Source organism: Eleutherodactylus coqui, chromosome 2 (genome assembly GCF_035609145.1).
Source record: "Eleutherodactylus coqui strain aEleCoq1 chromosome 2, aEleCoq1.hap1, whole genome shotgun sequence".
Classification (NCBI taxonomy): Eukaryota; Metazoa; Chordata; class Amphibia; order Anura; family Eleutherodactylidae; genus Eleutherodactylus; species Eleutherodactylus coqui.
In genome coordinates this window covers 282,424,810-282,447,454 of record NC_089838.1, presented here as the reverse complement: position 1 = coordinate 282,447,454, position 22,645 = coordinate 282,424,810, and the positions used below count along the sequence as shown (strand labels likewise).

The window sequence follows — 22,645 nt, the reverse complement described above, 5'->3', positions numbered from 1 at the left end:
ATTATATAGGCATGGTAGACCTTATGTTTAGTGTCCTTTTAAAGAGGATCTAATTTAAAGGAGTCCATGTAAGGGCATTAGTGAACATTCACACAGCCAAATGAATATTTATGTGTGAACATTTTTTCACACAATGTTTTGGTGCAAAAACAAGATTCTGCTCCTGAGACGAGGTAGGTTCTAATGCTCTGGCAGAAGAAGCAGAGCAGAGAGAGAGCCTTTGACTGCCTGAGTGGAGAGGCAGCTGAGAGATCGAGTGGGCTGTTTACCACTGCCTGAGCCAACGCTGTGTCAGGGCGGACCACTGAGAGTGCACTGCAACAGGAGTTTATATTGCAGAATCCCAAAGCTTACAGCCATAGGGACCACTTCTGGAAGTGCTCGAGAGGAGGACATATTATTCCACAGCTACTCAGAACAAAGACCACCAAAGGACTTTGGAAGTATCATTACACCCACAACAGCAGAAGAGGACACTGGAGGATGTAAGTGAGGATAGACCTCAATTAAAACCAAGTGTGTGCGCATGAATAACTGGTGTCAGATAGTAAGCAGGCCTGCTAGTCAAGGACATAGACATAGCAAGTTCTACATTCAAAAGTGCAGTAAAGTACCAGAGACAAACTTTTGTTGGAACTTTGTGTCAAGAAAACTTATCTGTTCACCCATTGGGTACAAGTTTCTCAGCCGACGCTTTTGTGAAATACAGACTGTGTGCAGTATTTGAATTAGTACTGTCTCCAGAAAAGTTAAAGGAGATGTCCCGAGGCAGCAAGTGGGTCTATACACTTCTGTATGGCCATAATAATGCACTTTGTAATGTACATTGTGCATTAATTATGAGCCATACAGAAGTTATAAAAAGTTTTATACTTACCTGCTCCGTTGCTGGCGTCCTCGTCTCCATGGTGCCGACTAATTTTCGCCCTCCGATGGCCAAATTAGCCGCGCTTGCGCAGTCCGGGTCTTCTCCTCTTCTCTATGGGGCTCCGTGTAGCTCCGTGTAGCTCCGCCCCGTCACGTGCCGATTCCAGCCAATCAGGAGGCTGGAATCGGCAATGGACCGCACAGAAGCCCTGCGGTCCATGAAGACAGAGGATCCCGGCGGCCATCTTCAGCAGGTGAGTATGAAGACGCCGGACCGCCGGGATTCAGGTAAGCGCTGTGCGGGTGGTTTTTTTAACCCCTGCATCGGGGTTGTCTCGCGCCGAACGGGGGGGGGGGTTTAAAAAAAAAAAAAACCCGTTTCGGCGCGGGACATCTCCTTTAATTTTCTATCACACAAGATACTTTACTGTACATGTGTACACCTACTGTAAAGTGCAAGACTTATATACTAAGTGTGATGACTCTAAGTTAGCGATAGTTAGTCCTGTTATCCTAAGCTTAAGGGCTTCTGCACATCAGCGAGGGTGATATCAGGCTGTGATTCACGACCCGATATCTCCCTCGCAATCCTTCTGAAAAACCCCTGGATACGAGGCGTTTTCACAAGGAAACTACTTCGCATCACTGCGGGGGTTCCCTTCATCCCTGCCGACCCCATTAAGAACATGTGCTGACCCCTTGGATGCAACAGCCTTACATCCCTGCAGGGCTAAAGGAATCCCCTGCCGCAGCTGTCACAGCCGCAGCAGTGGATCACAATGTTCTCCAATTGATTTCAATGGGGCTGGCGCTGCCGCCGCCGACCCCATTGAAAACAATGGGCGATATTGTAAAAAGAAAGGAGATGCTGCGATTTTTTTTTCATGCACCATCGCAGGAGTGAAAACATCACAAATGAGAATGATTGAAACATTGAAAATCATTGGTTTCATACTCATGCGTTTTCACTCACTCTCGCATAATGAGAAAATCGAGTGATTTTTTTCGCCAGTGTGAAGGAGCCCTTAGAGTTTTCTGTAACATATACCTACTTTTCATCCATCTTGTTCAAGCATATTGTCTTGTTGTTGTTAGTTGTAATAAAAATCTATATTTCTGTATGTCCGGTGTTTATGTCGTATCCCGAACTCTCTGTCACCTACCACCTTACATGTATGTTTTAGTAATCGCATTATTCCCCTTGAAATTATTAACTCTGTATTATGCCGTTCCTCCGTTATTCCTTCTATATATGGTTGAATAACTTGACAACTGAATCTTGCCATTCTTCGTGTGTCCCTACATAGTCAAGCACTGTCAGCGCTGACTGCACAATGTAAGACTATGCAGGAATACACCCATAACTGGTAGCACACAGATGATAATTTATTCACAAAATTTCCAGGAGTAATAACAGAGGAGCAGCATAAGCCCTCATGCCCACGGTCGTGACAGACTCCACCAGTGGAATATTGCAGCGGAGTCAGCCACGGCGCCCCCCAAAACCCCCGTACTTACCACTCCAGATCCGCTGTACACGTCCCACCTGGCGGGCCGGCACGCATGCACAGTACAGTGTGTGATGCGCCCGCAATGCCGGATGACGCAGCCGTCAGTGGGCGGGGACGCATATTCACGCGATACTTCCGCTGTACTACAGTGGAAGTGTAGCGGGACGGCCGGTTTCCATTGACTACAATAGAAGCTGGCCGTGCGTATTCCCGCGGCAAATAGAGCATGCCGTGTTTTCTTTCACTCTGCGGAACTCCGCAGCGTGAACATTGAGCTATTAGGTTCAATAGAACTTAATAGCTGCGGGACAATGCCCCGGATTTCCATGGCTTAAAACGCGGCAGAAATCCGTCCGTGGGCATTAGCCCTAATACAAGGTTCAGAATTGTTATATTTTGGGGACTGCCAGTATTTACTAAAACAGACATGCCAGGTGAGCAGACTCTAAATAAGAACATTTGCTGAAAAATAGCTATTACTGAGACTAAATATCTCCAGACCTTTGGGGCCAGTGATACAAGTCCCCACCTGCTCACATTAGCCCTGTTGGACTTTTCACTACAATCCAAAAAGAACTGCCCTTCACATGTAGAATTATTTCTATAGGGTATTGTCATTGCTATTAGGTTGTAGGCTTTAACTTAACGGCTCGTTCACATTTCCATCTCTGTTCAGTTTTTGGAACAGAAAACCCCAATTGAAGCTGATAGAAACCTTTGCTTTTTTTCCTTATTAATTTCCATGTGTTTTCAAATAAAGGAAAGCTTTCAGTTTTCTTATGTTCTGTTTCCAGACTGCAGACTGCGCTACTTGTTACATTTAAAAAGATGGAAACATAACAGAATGGAAGCAAACTGAAAGCCTTCCGTTTTTTTTAAAGCTCATTGAAATTAATGGGGAGAAAACTAAAACATTTATTTCAGTTTTAATTCCGTTTTACTGTTCCAAAAATTGAACAGACATATGGAAAGTCCTAACACAGATGTAAACAAGCCCTAAGTTAGATGTTTATTAGAAACAAAACAACCATGAGTGTGCTGTGCAACTACCAATGTAACTCATCTCTCATAGGGTTCTATCTGCCTTATATTGGGAATAGGGAAGAATGAACTTTTGAAAAGTTTGGTTCGGACAGTTTGTCAAACTCTTGCAAAATGTTTGGCTCAGTCCGAATTCGTTTAAACCAAATTGTAAGTTAATCAAAACCCCTAAAACCAGTGTATAACACTGCCTAAGAACTGTAAAAGGCCTGTATAATACTCTGAAAGTGTCATGCAGGGCTTTTATGGCTCTTAGACAGTGCTCAGGACTAGTGTGTTGAACGAACTGAACCAGTAGAACCCTGTTTCGGAGAGAATTCTGCTAAAAGCTTGGTTTGGGTTCATGTCAAATGGAACTTTTAGCAAGGTTCGAACCGAAACCTGATTCTACTGGTTCAGTTAACTCAACACTAAATGTCCCTAATATGACAGACTATGTGTGGTGACATCATCATGGACAACATACTTACATTTTTAAATCCTCTGTATAAGGACTGAAGCTCCTTCTTTGTGAATTTGGTGACGGCTTGAAGCTGCTCCAGTCCCTCTGGCTGGTGGCGCACTGTCGATAGCTCCAACTCACTGTCACTGCTATCTGCAAAACAGGACCACAGTGTCACACCCTGGATAGTTTACTTGTAAGATTATCCAGTTATAGCAGTATTTATTATGCAGTATATATCCCAGTTCAGGATATATTATTTCTTTTATCCTTCCCATTAACCTACAAGCCACTATAATTTCTCCACATTCATTGATCTTTGCAGGTTCTTTAAAATGACTTGACCCTCTTAAAAAGTTATAACCTAATTAAGGGTAGTAGGCCTCCATAGCAATATTGTGTCATCCACATGTTGGATACAATGGCAGCATTTCCAGACATTTTTTTTTGCAGAAGGCAAAATTACTATAACCATGTCATGGTCAACGCAATCAAAAGCCTTGATGTAGTCGATGAAGTACATGTAGATATTCTTTTGGTATTCTCAAGTTTTTTCCATGGTCTATTGCCGGAATCCTGCCTGCGCATCAGGGAGTGCTGCTTCGACTACTGATCTCAGTTTTTCCTGTATAATTTTGAGAAGGATCTTGCTTGCATGCGGAATGGGGGCTATTGTTCCGTAGCTGCAGCCTCTAACCCTTCTTGTTTAACCTCTATGCGGAAGTGATCATGTGAAAATTGGACCTGGACAAATTGAAAAATGAGGGTGAGAATAGGTGGCAGAAACATCAACAATCTCCGTTATCTGGATGACACAACTCTGCTTGCAGAAACTGAAGCAGGTCTGAAGCCGCTGATACGGAAGATTAAAACTGAAAGTGAAAAAAATGGGTCTCTACCTGAATTTAAAGAAGATTAAAATTATGACGGCTGCAAAAAAATGTCCAAATTCAAATCAAAATCGACAATGAGGCCATAGAATGCGTGCGAGGCTTCATCTTCCTTGGTTCCAAAATTGACCATGCTGGAGAATCTATGCCAGAGATAAAACGTAGGATAGCATTTGGGCGAAGCGCAATGTTTAACATAGCCACTAAACGCAGGATAGTGCAAACCACCGTTTTCCCCATAGCCATGTATGGATGTGAAAGCTGGACTGCGAAAGAAGCTGATAGAAGGAGGATTGATGCGTTTGAGCTGTGGTGCTGGTGAAAGCTGCCGCGTATATGCTGGACGGCGAGAGTAACAGAGAGGTCTTGAATCGTATAAGATTATCACTGGAGAGCAAGCTGACCAGGCTCATGGATTTTGGCCACGTAATGCGAGCAGAGTCACTAGAAAAATCTATAATGTTTGGACAGATCAGTGGCAAAAGAAGACCCGGCCGCCAGAGGACACAATGGCTGATACTGTCAGAGCTGATACTGGCATGGATATCACATATCTGAAAGAAGCAGTGTAAAACCGAAAAACATGGAGGGAGCTCAACTTTAGGGTCGCCGAGGGTCGTGAACTACTAAACGGCTAACAACAACAACACTAGCTGTATAGCTTGAACATATAGCATACAGGCATAAGTTTTTTTTTTCCTGCCTTCAACAAACATGCATTATAAATCATACATTGTAGTCCTTGTTTTATTGATACAATTGTTTTGTCACCATAGAATAAATGAATACAGTATCTTGCTTTTGGTATGGATTGAACAAGTTTTTGTTGCATCCAATACTATCATAATCCTGTTTTGCCCTATAAAACCATAAGTTAAATTTTTTCATGAAATTCCTAGTACTACAAAATTTATGATCATTAACATTTAATTTGAAAATGTTTTTTCCATCATAGGAATTTCGGACGCATCAGTAGAACTTCCGAGGCCTCATCATTCTTGACAATGTAGGAGCCGTCATTCTCTTTTATAGTGAGCCTACTGTTAACACAACCCATGAACAAGAATGGTCCTGTTTTTGGAAGACAGTAGCCATGTTTTTAATTTTTTTTTAGAGAAGCCATATGATTCAAATGTTTAATATGCAATATGGATGTTGTTTCATATGCGGGAGCAAATATTGACCTTTAGGCTGCCTGCACACGGGCGGAAATCCCGCGGTGGTATTTCCCACGGGATTTCCGCCACTGAAAGTCTGCATAGGAGTGCATTACAATATGCACCCCTATGCAGACGGCCGCGATTTAGCCGCGCGAAATCTCGCGCGGCAAACAAACCTCGGCATGTCCTATTTTTGTGCGGGGCTCACACTCACACGGCCGCCAGCTCCGGTCTGCGCATGCGCCGGCTGCGCGGCAGACGGCACATGAAAGAGCCGGGGCCGCCAGGCGCGGGTGAGTACGCGCTCGTCACTGCAGGCTCTCGGGTCGGGTCCCGCAGCGAGAATTCTCGCCGCCGGATCTGACCCGCTCGTCTGCAGGCGGCCTTATGGAGGGTATCCAAGATTGCAATATTATTTATCTTTCTTAAAAGGGCTATTCCCATATCAATACTTCCTGGCTGAAATGAGAAACTTGCAGCTGCTTTCCCTTTAAAGGAACACTGCGCAAAACTTATAACTACTTATTACACTGTAATGCCTAATGTGGGTCCTGAGGGGACAGTTCATGTGACAAGGACTCTCTCTTTGGTGTTCTTTGAACCCTTGTGTCATGTCATACACCTCATACTCTGCTCTGCATGAGGTGTGTATGGGCCTTCCGGGAGTGATTCATTAGCTGAAAATCTGCACCAAAATCAGCGTCATTTCTGCATCAAAAGCAGCTTCAAAATCGTCATCATTGATGTGAATTTTGACACAGATTTTGGTGTCGATGCACAATATTTGTTTCCCTGGTTGACCAATGAGAGAAATATCATTATGCTATATAATCCAAACACGTCCTGCCATGAGTGCTGGTCATTTTCCCTATATCTTCCTCGTTGTGCAGGAAGCTTTGCCTAAGCTCGCTTGGTCGGTCTGTCTGTCATGTTGATGTGTGCATGCTATGCTGTGTTTGGTCATTTTGCCCATTTGTCCTTCCATCTGTCTGTTAATTTGTCTGCTTGCTTACTCGTCTCTCTATCAGTCTGTCTGTCACTTTGTCTGTTTGCTTGCTTGTCAGTTTGTCCATCTGTCTATTAGTTTGTTTGTATGTCTGATCTACTAATCAAATTGGTAGCCGGATGCCCGAGTCTTTTCTTGTTCGTTCCTCTTCATCTGTTGGTAGGTGGACCCTAGGGCCTTGTCGTGGACACCTGATTCCAGTCAGTCCGTGGGCATGTGAATTCCCGATTCCATTCTGTCAGTAGGTGTGTAGACGCCCGATTCCCTTCCATCTGTGAGTCTTGTATGTTTGTTGTGGCAGTGTTCCCTGCCAGACTTGTACGTATGTCCTCCTGTCCCCCAATTGTCATCCAGGGATAGACTAAGCCCAGTATGTACAAGACGTGGAGACATCCTTATCGGGACAATCGCCTTACTTTCAGGCAGGGCTCACCAATGTCCTGGTTCATTTAGGTAATGTATTCCCAGGTTTGTATCCATCCTGTCTGTGTCTGTTCGGTTTAGTCTGTATTTGTCCTGTTTAATTTGATTTTAGACAATATACCCAACATTTCTTAATCTACACATACTTGTCTAAGCAGAATGTCAGTTTAGCAACTAATAGTACATTCCTTTGCTAGGTTACATACCACGTTTTTCATTAATACCTTTTTTTTTTGTTTCAGATATTGGAGTTTGAAGTGTCCAAGGTGTACACATCTGGAAAAATGGAAAAAGAGAGCAAGCGTGCGGTCATCCAATACCTGCTGAAAAAGGGCATGAGTGCACAGGAGATCCATAATGACATGATGGAAACATTAGAGGAGGATTCCCCTTCCTATTCCACTGTAAAAAAGTGGGTGGCAGAATTCAAGTGGGGCAACACCTCTGTCCAGGATGCACCTCACAGTGGAAGGCCGGTAACGGCCAGTACGGAGGAAAACATCACTGCAATCCAGGATATCATCATGGCAGACAGGCGTGTGACAGAATGATGCATTGCTGAGAGACTGGACATATCTCAGGAACGTGTTGGACACCTCATAAGAGTTGTACTTGACATGCACAAGATCTCATGTCGATTGGTCCCAAGAATGTTGACAGCAGAAAACAAACGTCGGAGACACGTCATGTCCGCCAAAAAAATTTACCCTTTTTGAGGCAGATCCTGGGACATTTCTCAAACGTTTTGTGACAATGGATGAAGCATGGGTCCACCACTTTCAACCCAAAACCAAGGTTCAATTGAAACAGTGGAAACACCCCTCCTCACCCACCCCCAAGAAGTTCAAGTCAGTCCCATCAGCTGGTAAGGTGATGGTCTCTGTTTTTTTGGATTTGATGGGTGTTAGTCTGGCTGAGTATCTCAAAAAAGGTGAGACAGTGAACAGAGCATATTATGCTGCTCATCTAATGCGTTTGAGGGAGGCCATCAAAGTGAAACGTGTCGGGATGTTGACAAAACGAGGGCTCTTTCATCAGGACAATGCGCCCGTGCACACATCCGCCATTGCGATATCTGCCATCAAGTCCTGTGGCTTCGGCACCCACCTTATTCACCCGATTTGGCCCCCTCTGACTTTCATCTCTTCACTAAGCTCAAGAAATATCTAGCTGGAACCCATTTTCGATCAGATGAAGATGTCATGGCTGCGGTGGAGGACTTTTTTGTCATGCAGGAAGAAACGTTCTACAATGAGGGTATAATGGGCCTGCAGCACCGGTGGCAAAGTGTGTGGCCCTAAAAGGGGACTAGGTTGAAAAGTAGCCATAAACATTTGGACTACTGACAACCTTTATTGGGTGGGCCGAGAACTTTTCAGTCACCCCTCGTAGATGGGTTTCTCTGTGGTTTCTGGCAGCTAAAATAGCTATTGCGAGCTCCTCAGTCAGTATAGATTTTCTTAAGATTAAAGAGGTTGTACCAGAATTACAAGTTATCCCCATCCACAGGATAGGTGATAACTTGCTGATCAGTGGGGTCTCACCAATGAGACCCCCACTAATCCAAAGAATGGAGGTTCTGTGTTTCCTGTCCTCCTTACTACTGTCTTACTGCATTCCCTGCAGTGAGCAGGAGATTGAATAGAGCTGCATTCACACAAGCACCTTTCCATTTTTGTTATACTGTGGTCCCTGAAGGTTCTGTCAGTTACGACTTTTGTTACAAAGGTTTTCCAGAAAAATACTATTGACGAATTATACTCAGGATAGGTCATCAATAGTTGATTTGCTGGCAGAGTGTGAGCAGAGCTGCCTAGTCCCTGCCAGGAGCGAGTGACTGGAAGGATGTGAGAGACTGCCTATAGATACTCGGTGTGACTGAAAGTGGTGGGGATTGCCTAAGGTCGGTTTCACATGACCGGATTTGAATAGTGGAATTCACTATTGTCACCTGTGTGGACAATCCACGGCATTCCGCATACATTACAAAAAAAGAACATTCGCATGTCTGCTCACATGACATTGCAGATAGACCGCGAGTACCCGCATCATCGCCTAGCAACAGTGCGGAAAACACAAATATTAAAAAAAAATCTGTACTGCGCATGACTGACGGCGAGCATCTGCAGTAAAGATAATTCAGGTATGCGGGGTTGCCGCCCACGGTCAGTGCCACATGAGGAATCCGACTCATTTGGGTCAGACCCGCATAAGTCAAGAAACCATGGTCTAAATGAGCCCAAAGAACTACTGGTACTGCATCGTTACCACTTAAGTACTGCCAGTAAAAAGGACACTTGTGTTTTGCCTCAAACATATGACCCTAACTCAATTTCTGATTAGGAAACCTACAGTGGACTTCCACTAGGTTACCGAGATATAGCCATCTCTGACCATCCTAGCGAACCTTGGTTGTCCCCACTTTCTGTGGGGTCTTGCAAGACTTATGTTTGATGTGTCTTTTGGCTTTGGGTTTATAGAGTAGGTCCAAGAGCGGGGCATCTCTTTTTCTGTTATTTAAACCAATCTAAAGCTGGCAGCTCTCAGGACTGATCTGATGTAAAACTTGTGAAGGTGTTCAGAAGACCAAGACTTGGTACCGATCCAGTAACGCTGCATCTTTAGCCTCACCTCTCAATGCTCTATTTTTGCAAATTATTGACTTATTGAAGCCATCTCTATAGTGCACCCTATGATGCATCAAATTACCAACGCGCCAACACTGACTCATCTCGCCTGCCCTATAATCTTTCCATTTCAGGGTATTCAATTTATTATCAGTATAACACTATGTTTATCCCTGATATGCTCAGCTTCATTAAGTGTATTTGTTTCCATCACATCTGTGTGTAGTCTGCTCCTGGGAGACTTGTATTATAAGCTGATGTTATTTTACATTACTCCGCAGTATTTAACCCCTTACAGACGCAGCCCCCCCCTTTTTTTCTTCCTATTTTTGGTTTCTCCTCCCCACTTTCAAAAAATAACTCTTATTTTTCAGTCAATGTAGCTTTCTGAGGGCTTATTTTTCTCATACCATGAATTTCAATGGTACTGTGTGATGTATCATATAATGTATTGATGAACTTTTTAAAAATTCCTAAATTGAGTGAGGTGGTAAAAAATGCAATTTTAAAATCTTTGGTGGGCCTTGTTTTTAAAGTGTACAGACTACAGAAAAAATGACATAACTTTATTCTGTGAGTCAGCATGATTACAACACTACCAAATTTAATGGTTTTTACTGCACTGCTTATAAAAAAAATATGATATATACCACCTATACCAAATATGTGGTTGTTGTTTTCTTTTTTACTTTATTGATTTTTTAAAATTCTAACTTAAATTATAATTGCGACGATTTCTTGTTTTGACGACACATTTTTTTTCCACACAATTTTGTGCATGTTTGCGCACCAAAGAGCCTCAGAGGTCTATGGGAGATACGCATGTAGTGACCTGGACTGGCACTACACAATAGAAGTACTTCATCTGCAAGTTAAGAGCAACTGTTCTAACTACCAGTTCATTTAAGAAAATGTAGTTATGCTGGAGTTTAATAAGATGAAGGAGTCAGGATAGGGAACTAAGTAGTTATGGTGATTAAGCAGTTCACAGTTGTAAATCACATAGCTGGAGCTGAGCTGTGACAAGCCCCAGAGGCAGGGGGTTTCTGGCTTATTACCAGTGGCAAAGTTAGAAATTAGGAGGCAGAAGTCAAGGGAGAGTATGGAGTGAGTCAGGGAGGAGTTCAGTTAGAGATGGAGAGTGAGAAGTAAGGAGGTGTGGAAGATGGCCACAGCCATGCTTACCTCTCCTCTGTCCTGCTGTCATTAAAGACATATTATGTAAACTTTCAAGCAATCCTGTGTACAGCAGCTAACAAATCACCCCAACGCTGAGAGAAACTGTTGGTTCTTTAAAACCTTGCAGCTCGGCTTTCTACAGACACAAGCTTTAGACAAGCAACAAAGAATCTTCATAAGAATTTTGTGAGTATTGTAGAAAACGTAGGCACAGTGTTTCATGGTGGGCAATTTACTGTTAGTCGGAAAAAGAGGATTTTCAGATTTTGTAAGTTCTCTCTCTCTAGCTCCCCCTTGGCTCAGATGCTGCCCCTCAGAGTTTGTTTATCTGTGTATGAAGTAATAATAATCTTAATTGTATAGCGGCAACTTATTCCGCAGCGCTTTTGAGGCACATGCGGAACACAAACAATATGAAAATTACAGAAATGACAAAAGTTAGATAAACTATTGAATTATTTGGAAACAAATGGGGTGGGGTGATACAGAAGGTACAGGGGCAGGAGGTGGAACAAGGGGGAAAAAACAACACTGCAATGCAACGATAACATGTGATATACACTTTTTAGGACACAAAACGGGGTGGGGGTAGTGCAAGACGTATGGGGCAGGAAATGTACATGATAGGCAAAAGTGGAAAGCTATAGGGAGGGGCAGGGGGCATATTGTGGGTGGGGATAAGATCAGGAGTTTGGTATACTTCTATGAAGATGTGCATCTTTAAGGCGCGTCTGAAGTTCTGTGCGTTGGGGATTGTTCATATACTTTGCGGTAGAGCATTCCAGAGGATTGGTGATGCTCTGGAGAAGTCCTGGAGGTGAGTGTGTGAGGTTTGTATTAGAGGGGTGATTAGGCTTATTATGTTAGCAGTGCGGAGCACACTTGGGTGATGTATGGACAGGAGTGAAGTGATATACAAGTGATAAAAGCTGTGACTGGGCGGTGAATTTACAAGGTTATAGTCTGTTCAAAAGGGATCGTAAAAAACAGAAAGGGGGGGGGGATTTGTCTTTACAAATGTGACGTCCCTATGGGTGGAAATATATAAAGGGGAAAACAACAATAAAATTCTCATAGGGGTTATCTTTAGACCACCAAATATAACAGAAGCTACTGAAACTCTATTATTGAAGCAAATAGATGAGGCAACAAATCACAATGAGGTAATTATTATGGGGGACTTTAACTATCTGGATGTAAACTGGGAAGCTGAAACCTGCAGATCTCATAAAGGTAACAACTTTCTCTCAATTACTAAAGATAATTACCTTACCCATTTTGTACAGGACACAACTAATTGGGGGCGGCCATTTTGTATTTAATACTAACCAACAGACCTGACAAAAAACAAGGGGTGCAGGTTGGGGGGCACCTGGGAAATAGTGACCATAATATAATACATTTTAACTTGTTCTTCAAGAGAGAGGTGTATAAGGGAGCTACGAAAATACTAAACTTTAGGAAGGCCAAATCCGATCAGCTTAGTGATGCCCTTAACCTTAATAACTGGGATAATGTCCTCAAAAATAAGAGTACGAATAATAAATGGGAAACGTTAGAAGCATCCTAATTACTTACTGTGAGAGATTCAAACCTTACAGGAATAAAAGACTTAGTAGTAGGAGAAAACCCATATGGCTTAATAAAAATGTAAATAGGACAATAAAAAGCAAATAGAAAGCTTTTAAACTACTAAAACAATCAGGCAGCAAAGAAGCACTAAAAACCTATAAGGATAAATTATGTAAAAATCAGATAGAAAAAGGAAAGATGGAGACAGAAAGACTTATTGTCAAAGAGCGTAAAACTAACCTCAAACTGTTCTTTAACTAGATAAATAGTAAAAACATTAATACGGAAAGTGTTGGCCCTCTAATAAATAATGTGGCAAAAAAAGTTAAGGGGGGATGGGAAGAAAACAAATCTATTAAATAGCTTTTTCTCCAGAGTATTCACAGAAAAAAATGAAGTGTCAGATGTGATGCAGAGTGAAAAAGTAAATGCTCCACTAAATGTCACTAGTCTAACCCAGGAAGAAGTGCAGAGCTGTCTTAAATGATTAAAATTGATAAAATGCCAGGTCCCGATGGCATACACCCCTGGGTTTTAAGGGAATTAATGTTACCATGCGGCTGTTGTGGCTCCTCCCGGAGCAGCGGGGTGCTGGGTGCCGCGGTCGGGGTATGTCCCCCCGGCTTGTGGTCCAGCTGCCGGGGGCACGGGTGCCTGGCCGGCAGTGTGCTAGTGGTTCGCGGCGCCAAGCGCGCATGCACTGGTGAGTGCAGCTGCTGTGCACTAGCTTCCTTTTTATATTGTCTGTTGGGAGTTGGCTTCTCCCTCTCTTCGCCCCTGGGCAGAGGCTTTTGTTTATAAGTCTGGCAGTGACTTGCAATCACTGCCAGTTATTGGTTTCCCTCAGTGAGCTAGCTAGCCTGCCTCTGTCGGTCTCCTGCTCTTGTCAGCTTGTTTGCTATTTCTGCCAGGTTATTCCTTCTGCCTCAGGTAGGTCTGCTTTGTATTTTTGTGTTGGTTTATTACATCTGCCTTTTCTGTTGTTATTCTGCCCTTTCCATCAGGTACACCAGCATCCCTTCTCGGTCCCTAGTGAGAGTAGGGACCGCCGACCAGTTGCCCGCCTGGGGTTAGCCAGGAGTGAAGGCAAGTAGGTAGGGACAGGGGTTGCGGGTGAGATCAGGGCAACCCAGGCTGGCGTATCAAGGGCAGTATACCGTAACATAACTGGCCCTTAAAATTACCCAGCGGGTTTTGTTTTTTTGCTCTCCAATGGGGGCCATGAGTGCCCTCACAAGTCGGTTGTAGGGTTTAGTGAGCATGATGCAAGACCTGTCTGGTTGTATGGTGGCCCAGGAGCAGCGGGAGTTTGTGCATATTTCTGGTGACCCTTCTATTCCGGAGCCCAAGTGTCCTGTCCTGAGGTGTTTTCAGGGGAGGGGAGCTAGTTTTTTTGTTTTCCAGCATGCATGTAGATTGTACTTTCGGATGCGTCCTCGCTCATTCGGCTCAGAGTCCTAGAAAGTGGGATTGATTATGTCCTTACTTCGGGGTTCACCCCAGACATGGGCCTACTCCTTACCCAAGAGTTCGGTTTGCCTGCAGTCAGTTGATTTATTTTTTCGGGAACTTGGAGGTATTTTTGATGAGCCGAACCGTGCGGGGTTGGCGATATCTCATCTCATGTCCCTTCGTCAGGAGCAGCAGTGGGTAGAGGACTATTGCTCTAACTTTAGACAGTATGCAGGTGAAACCTCGTGGAACGATGGCGCCCTCAGAGATGTGTTTTTGTTGGGGCTGTCTGACGCTGTCAAGGATCTGCTCATTTCCCATCCCGCACTCAATGATGCGATGGAATTGGCAGTCAAAGCTGACATCTAGAAAAGAGGAGCGTCAGGCCTGCAAAGCTAGGGAATCCAGAAGACCTGCTCCCACTTCTCCCATGCCACCTTCTGGTGCCGAGCCTATGGAAGTGGACCAGCTAAGTCCCGAGGAACGGCGACAGTTCCAGATGGCTCAGCATCTCTGTCTCTATTGTGGGAAAGCCGGACATCGGGTAGCGACCTGTCCTTAGAAGCAGATGCAACATCAGCCTGAACCGACGGAAGAACTTCAGATACTAGGCGACTGTCAGGAGGGTCGCCTAGGATCACAGGTGCACTCTATGTTGTTGGTGCCTTGTCAGATTGGCTTCCGGAATTTTACTCGGTCCGGTCAGGCTTTTATTGATTTGGGTGCTGCCGCCAATTTGATTAATTTAAATTTTGTCAGACCTCTGATAACTGAATTCTCAGCGTTAAAGATCCCCATACACTTGACTAATATTGATTCTACCCCTCTGCCTGCAGGTGTTGTACAATGGAGGACTCACATTCTACAGTTTACTGTGGGTGTTCTCCATTCAGAGAATCTGTCGTTCCTCGTAATGGAAACGATGTCTGTGGACGTAGTGCTTGGTATGCCCTGGCTGGCACTGCACAATCCCCGATTTGATTGGTCCACTCGGGTATTGACACATTGGGGGTTGTCCTGTCATAGTCACTTAACTACTATGCCTATGTGTTCAGCAGATGCCGTACTTATTCCAGAGTATTTGTTTGATTTTCATGACGTATTTTTCAAGAAACTTTCTGAGACTTTGCCTCCCCATAGGAAGTGGGACTACGGCACTGATTTGATCCCCAACAGTCACATCCCTAAGAGAGCCATGTTCAATTTTTCGGGGCGTGAGCACGAAGCTCCTAAGTCCTATATCTCAGAGTCTCTGGCCAAATAACATATCAGGACGTCCAGGTCCCCTGTTGTGGCAGGTCTCTTCTTTGTAGAGAAGAAGGATGGGACATTGAGGCCTTGTGTGGATTATTGGGCTTTGAATAAAATTACAGTGAAGAACCAGTGCTCCTTGCCCCTGATTCCTGACTTATTGAATCAGGTGGTAGGGGCCCACTGGTTTTCCAAATTGAACTTAAGAGGGGCTTACAATTTAATTCGCATCCGAGAGGGAGATGAGTGGAAGACTGTGTTCAACACCCAGTTAGGACATTTTGAATGTCTGGTCATGCCCTTCGGACTTTGTAATGCCCCGGCTGTATATCAGGGATTTATGAATGCAGTCTTCCATGACTTCCTGGGGGTATTTTTGGTCATATATCTCGATGACATTCTGGTGTACTCCCCAGACTGGGATTCTCATGTGCGGCACCTGAGGCTGGTTCTGACCCGTTTGCGTGACTACCAACTTTTTGTCAAGTTGGAGAAATGCATTTTTGGCACTAAACACGTGTCTTTCCTGGGTTATGTGATTTCACCCACGGAGATTCAGATGGAGTATGATAAAGTGGCAGCAATCTCCTAATGGGTCAGACCAGATAACCTGAAAGCTCTCCAGCGGTTTTTAGGTTTTGCAAATTTCTACCATAAATTCATTAAGAATTATTCGGTTATTGCGCAGCCCCTGACCGATCTGACCAAGGGGGCCGACTTGATAAGATGTTCGCCAGAGACCCTAGAGGCTTTTAGTCATCTCAAGAGGGCGTTTATGCTGCCCCAGTACGAGTACAGCCTTCATTGAGGTCGATCTGTCTGAGGTAGGGGCGGGGGCTGTACTGTCTCAGGAAATCAGCGGGAGATCTGGGTATAGCCAATGTACGTTCTTTTCACGGAAGTTCAGTTCGGCAGAGCGTAACTACGACGTGGGTAATCGTGAGTTATTGGCGATTAAGTGGGCTCTAGAAGAGTGGCATCACTATCTTGAGGGGGTAAGGCATCCCATTACCGTATATACTGATCATAAAACCTTGGTATATCTCGCCAATGCTAAGAGACTCACAGCTCGTCAAACCAGGTGGGCATTGTTTTTCACCAGGTTTTAACTCTGAAGGACATATCAGAGCTTGAAGGGGTACAAAGGTGGGCAACAAAAATAATAAACAGAATGGGCAGACTACAATACCTAGAGAGGTTATCGAAATTGGGATTATTTAGTTTAGAAAAGACAGCTGAATGGTGACCTAATAACTATGTATAAATATATCAGGAGACAATACAGAGATCTCTCCCATCATCTATTTATGCCCAGGACTGGGACTGTAACAAGGGGACATCCTCTATGTCTAGAAGAAAGAAGGTTTCTACACCAACATAGAAGATGGTTCTTTACTGTAAAAGCAGGGAGATTATGGAACTCTCTGCCTGAGGACATGGTGATGACAAATTTGATAGAAGAGTTCAAGAGGGGCCTGGACGTCTTTCTTGAGCGATACAATATTATATGTTATAACCAGGGATTATTTTGATTGCCAGATTGGATTAAGGAAGGAATCTTTCCCCTTAAATAAGGAAAATTGGTTACTACCACATTGGGTTTTTCCTGCCTTTCTCTGGATCAACATTTGGAGGGTAATAGACTGAACTGGATGGACATATGTCTTTTTTTTAGCATTACATACTATGTTGCTATGAAATTTAGCTCGGGGGGGGGGGGGGGTGGGGGGTGGGGGGGAGGGTCCTCGTATTTGTCTTGATAATCTTTGAGAAGTTTTTCAACTTTGATTAGAGTCCCCTGTGGTAAAGTCAGTGGCTAAAGTAAGTGTTTTAAAATTATGTCCAATCTACATAAGGTCTCACAGCTCACAATGCATATCAGAGCCAAAACCAAGTAATGAGGAGGAAAGAACTGCTTGTAGAGCTCAGTCAGAATGGTGTGGAGGCACTGATCTGGAGAAGGTTACAAAAATATTTTGCTGCACTGAAAGTTCAAGAGCCTCCATAATTCTCAAATGGAAGAAGTATAGAACAACCAGGACTCTTCCTAAAGCTGGCTGACCCACCGAACAAAGTAATCAAGGAAAAGTCCTTGGTAAAAGTGACCAAGAACCCAAATGGTCACACTGGCTGAGATCGAAAGATCCAATGTGCAGGAAAACTTCCAGAAGGTCAATCATCACAGCAGCACTCCACCAATCTAGCATTTATTATAAAATGACAAGTAACAAGACTCTCCTCAGTAAAATACACTTGAAAGCCTGTCTGGAGTTCAATAAAAAGCAGCTAAAGGACTCTCAGACTGTGAGAAACAAGATTCTCTGGTCTGATGAAACCAAGATTGAACTTTTTGGCCTCAGTTTTAAGTGTTATAGCTGGAGGAAACCAAGCGCTGCTCATGACCTGCCCGATACCATCCCTACAGAGAAGTCTGGTGATGGCAGCATCATGTTGTGGAGGTGCTTTTCAGCAGTTGGGTCAGGGAGACCGGTCAGGGTCGATGGAAAGCGGAATGGAGCAAAGTACAGAGATATTATTAATGAAAATCTGATCCAGAGTGCAAGGAACCCCAGACTGGGCAGAAGGTTCACCTCCCAACAGGACAATGATCCTAAGCACAAAGCCAGGACAACACTGGAGGGGCTTAGGAACAACTCTGTGTATATCCCTGAGTGGCTCGGCTAGAGCCCTGACATGAACCCAATCAAACATCTCTGGAGAGACCTGAAAATGATAGAGCTTGAGAGGATCTACAGAAAATCCCCAAATCCAGGTGTTCAAACCTTGTGGCATCAGACCCAAGAAGACTGACGGCTGTAATTGCTTCAACTTAGTACAGGGTGTGAATACTTTAAAAAACAATTGCAAGATTTCTCCCATTCTGTTTCCACTTTGTTATTATGGGGTACTGAGTGCAGAATGATGGGAAAAAACTAAATTTATTTTTTAAATTTGCCACAACATAACAAAATGTAAAAAAAAGTGCAAGGGTCTGAAGACTTTCCGCACCCTCTGTAGTATATTTCGCCTATTGCTTGAGCATATATTACATAAGATTCAGCCTATATTCTGAGGAATGTACAGTATAAAGACCACAAATATCAATCTCACATTCAGTTCTGTAATACTTTTGTGGTAGCTCAGTATGAAAATAATTTTGCCATCATAAAAGGATTATGCTGGATAATACAAGTTACTGGAAGAATAACTGCAGATAAGTGAAATAGGAGTTATGCTTTTAATATCCAGCATCCAATATCCTGTGTTATGTGACTGCAGCCTGTGACCTAAATTATGTAACTGATAAATCTCTGGTATCAGCATTCAACCACAATCTGTGCACCTTTAGAGGCTCCATCCTTCACTGCCTAAGGAAATTCTAGCACTGTGAGCCAATGCAGGGAAATACAGAAATTGTATCCGTATAGGGAAATACAGGGTGATTTATAATTCAGGTCCACACGGAATATCCTCTGAATAATAAGAGATTCAAGTAGGAAATTCTGTAGAACACTTTTTGGCACTATGGTGGTGCCTGTTGGCCAACTTGGATTCAGCCCAAAAAACTTCAATGGAAAGAGGGTCATGAGATACATGATTTATGGGTAGCATTTCATCAGAAATTGATAGGCGCAGTAATTTTTTCAATACCTGCAACCATTTACAAGTTATGGATGTGGTATGGATAATACTAAAATTCAAAACACCGGGTCACTTTCCATACAATGATTAAATTCAGGAAACACTGAGGATTGAGCCTTCCTAAACTGAAAAATTACAAATCATTCCTAATAAACCAATCCAAATTTTTATGCAACTCCCACCCCGACCAAACGTGGCCTCTTATAGAATCCCATTTAACACAAATTATGGATTGGAAGGCATATCTAGTGACGTTCCATAAATATTATTCTCTTTTGGAACTGCCACCTATACTTTCAGTACAAGCGTCTCTCCGCATGGAAAGAATGTCTAACAAAAAACACAAAACAATCAGAAAGCTCCCATCCCCTTTTCAGCATTAAATCATCTATGCCCTAATCTTTCCACTGAAGCATGGTCCTGCTCGGGAATCAAATCAGTCATAGAGTTTTATCACAGCGACTAACTTATACCTTTTTCACTGTTACAAGAAAGTTACGAAGTTCCCTCATCAGAATTCTACACCTTTATCCAAATCAGGAAATTTCGCTGCTCCCACCCAGATACACACGCCCACATACCAATGTTTTTGAGGGAACAGATACAGAATCCCACCAATAATCTCTAAAAAAAACACAAACAAATGTATACACTACTTTCAGATAACATGTTCCTGGAGAGAATCAGGCACTTCCTAAAATGGGAAAGAGACCTAGCAAGCCAGTTCTCTATTAGGGACTGGCAAATTGCTATAAAGTGGGCTATTAAGTCTATGGCATGCACTTCCCACCATGAACAATATTTCAAATGACTAGTAAGGTGGTACTACGCCCCGGATAGACTTGCACATATTTTACTGACACCTCACCTCTATACTGGAGAGGCTGTGGTTGAAGGGGCACGCTTTTCCATATTTTTTGGGGCTGCCCACTTATTTCTAGTCTGTGGGGTTTGGTGTTCCGTCTGTTGAAATCACTCTCTCCTTCGCCCTATATTAAAAGTAGTCCGGGCCTGGCCCTTTTGCTGCTCGGTATTGACATCCTCCCACTGAATTTCAGAACTATCACATGACATGTTCTTCATGCTTCCCATTGTACGCTAGAACAAAACTGAAAAACCAATATAATATCTTCGATAGAAGATATCATATTGATTGTTTCAAACAACTGCTTATACGAAAACATGCTAGCAGTCCAAGGTGGGAAACTAGACGCCTTCACCAACAAATGGAACATATGGCTTAACCATTATCCTTCGTCAATCTAAAAACTCAACCCCTCCCCTTATACCCCCATCCATCAATACCCCAAGACTCATTAACTATCAAAATGCTACACACTGGTCGATGGTTATTTCTTGTTCCAAATGTTAACAATGTTATTAATAAAATAATCTGAATATTACAGATATTACAGGCTACAGTTAAACTTATGTAAAAAATCTGCATACTCGGACCATATGCTGTGTAAGAATGTATAATCTATCCTTTGTAATTAATACTGATGTCCACAATCATAATTACACTTGTATGTTATGTTATTGAAAATACCATAACAAATTATTGGAAAGAAAAAACTAATCACAGGTCTTTTCAGGTACCAGACAGGGGCGTAACTATAAGGGATGCAGAGGATGCAGTTGCACCCGGGCACAGGACTCTTAGGGGACCCATAAGGCCTCTCGGTATTATTGCATCTTGACGCCACCGGAAGCTAGGGGCTGACCTGGGCTAGCAAGAGTTAATGCCCCCTGTCAAGACCCTAGCGTCAAATTGGCAGCCAGTAGTGTGCAGATCCCCAGCTGCGGAGACTCTGTGATTGCCCAGCTGGGTGTCCACAATCTGGGGTCTCTGCTGCAGTGTCTGTTCTCCCTTTTTGCCCCAGCACTGTCATTCCCAGCCCCAGGGTCTGTGTCCCCACCCCTCTGGTGGCCGGCACTGAGATGCACTGTCCTGCTATGTGTGCAGCACGGTCCTCCATCTTGCAGTCGATCTATGTTGTCCGCTCCCTCCCCTGCTGTAACACTGGCCGCCGGAACTCATGTCACGGACTTCTCCGCTGGATGTGCAAGCGGCGATGGAGGGGACATGGACAGGAGCCCATTATGCCCGAGCGAGCGCATTCACAGGAGCAGGCTGGGGAGATGATGCCCACCCATTGTCCTGGCCAGCCAATCCAGCTGGGGGCGTTAGTTGTCTTCACCCTCTAGTCCGGTGGCGTCAAGATACAATAATACCAGGCCTTTCTTCCCCATATAGGGAGCCCAGTACTATGAATGAAGCATTATAATTTGGGGCCCTGTTACAGTTTTTGCATTGGAGCCAAGAAGCTTCAAGTTATGCTTCTGGTACCAGAAGATGCTATTAATAATTCAGGACAGAATCGAGATCATCCTGATGGTCGGTAATAGAAGTTTACATGAAGTGCCTGAGGCTTTCAAACAAGAACACCCAGGAAGACAGCCAGTGAACGCACAGGAAACTGATCTAGACATTCAAGGAAACTGGTAGTGTTCAGGAGGAACTGAAAACTGGAGGTCTAAGCAGTGTTTCTGATCCCCAAGTGTTGACAGCTGTGCTAGTTGTTTTCATGAAGAGTCAACATAAAAGCACAACTGTTGACACCTGGGGTTCACATACCTGTTGCTTGAACCCCAAGCCACTCCAGACTGTATCTTTTGACTTCCGGGTACATGTACGCACCGTTGCATGTGACTGGTGCTGGCCAATGCCTGGCCTCAGACTCTAAAACTAGGTATTGGCCAGTGCCAGGCACGTGTCTGGCATGTACAGGTGCTCCCCGGAAGAAAGAAGGTATAGTCTGCAGTGACTTAAGGGTCATTACTACTGTGATGAGAGCCAGTAAAGAGGCATTATTACTGTGATGCAGTATGATCTAAAAAAATTTACCATACAGGGATTAATCTGGTCATGCTCATAGCCCCCAGAGTGCAGCATAAAATTAAGTCAGAAAGTTTTCTGTGGATCAGTTTCAATCCACATTCGAAGGGGAAAGTAGAGCGATTTGAGCAACTTTGAATGAGGGTTGGCCATCAGAGTTGGAGTAGCCGGAGCCAGTGTTTCATATGTTACAAACCTTGTGCGGTTTTCTCTTACAATGTCGTGGAGGATATACCAAGAATGGAGTGACTGAGGAAAAGCATTTGTTGAAAGAGAATCCTGTTGATATAGACAACTTGATGACAAAAGGGGATCACAGGAGGATGTTGTTCTTACATACAGGCACTGCACAGTCAAGCAAATTTCATCCAAATACAATGCTGGTGCTCCAATTACCATGTCCAATTGCACAACTCATCATTCCTTAGTACAGATAGGCTATAACAGCAGATGACTAATTCAAGTGCCGCTGCAAACAGAAACAGAAAGGAGAGATTCCAGTGGGGAAAAAAAGCACAAAAATTGGATCACTGAGCAATGGAAAACCATCACCTCGTCGAATGAATCCAGATTTCTGTTTCGCCATGCTGATAGTAGGTCAGAACTTGACGCAAACAGCATGAATCGATGAAGCCTTCGTCTTGGCTGTTCAGAATGTGTCAGTACCTCCATCTAATCTGTGC

The 22,645-nt window shown here is 43.7% G+C and overlaps 1 protein-coding gene across 2 annotated transcripts in view; it reads right to left on the bottom strand.

Annotated features, from left to right (window-relative positions):
- KCNIP3 (potassium voltage-gated channel interacting protein 3) overlaps positions 1-22,645 on the bottom strand; it is a 109,750-nt gene that overhangs the window by 15,047 nt on the left and 72,058 nt on the right. For both annotated transcript variants that reach the window (XM_066593078.1, XM_066593079.1), the window contains one exon: positions 3,890-4,014. In XM_066593078.1, coding sequence (XP_066449175.1) covers positions 3,890-4,014 — 125 coding nt within the window. The remainder of the gene's footprint in view (positions 1-3,889; positions 4,015-22,645) is intronic.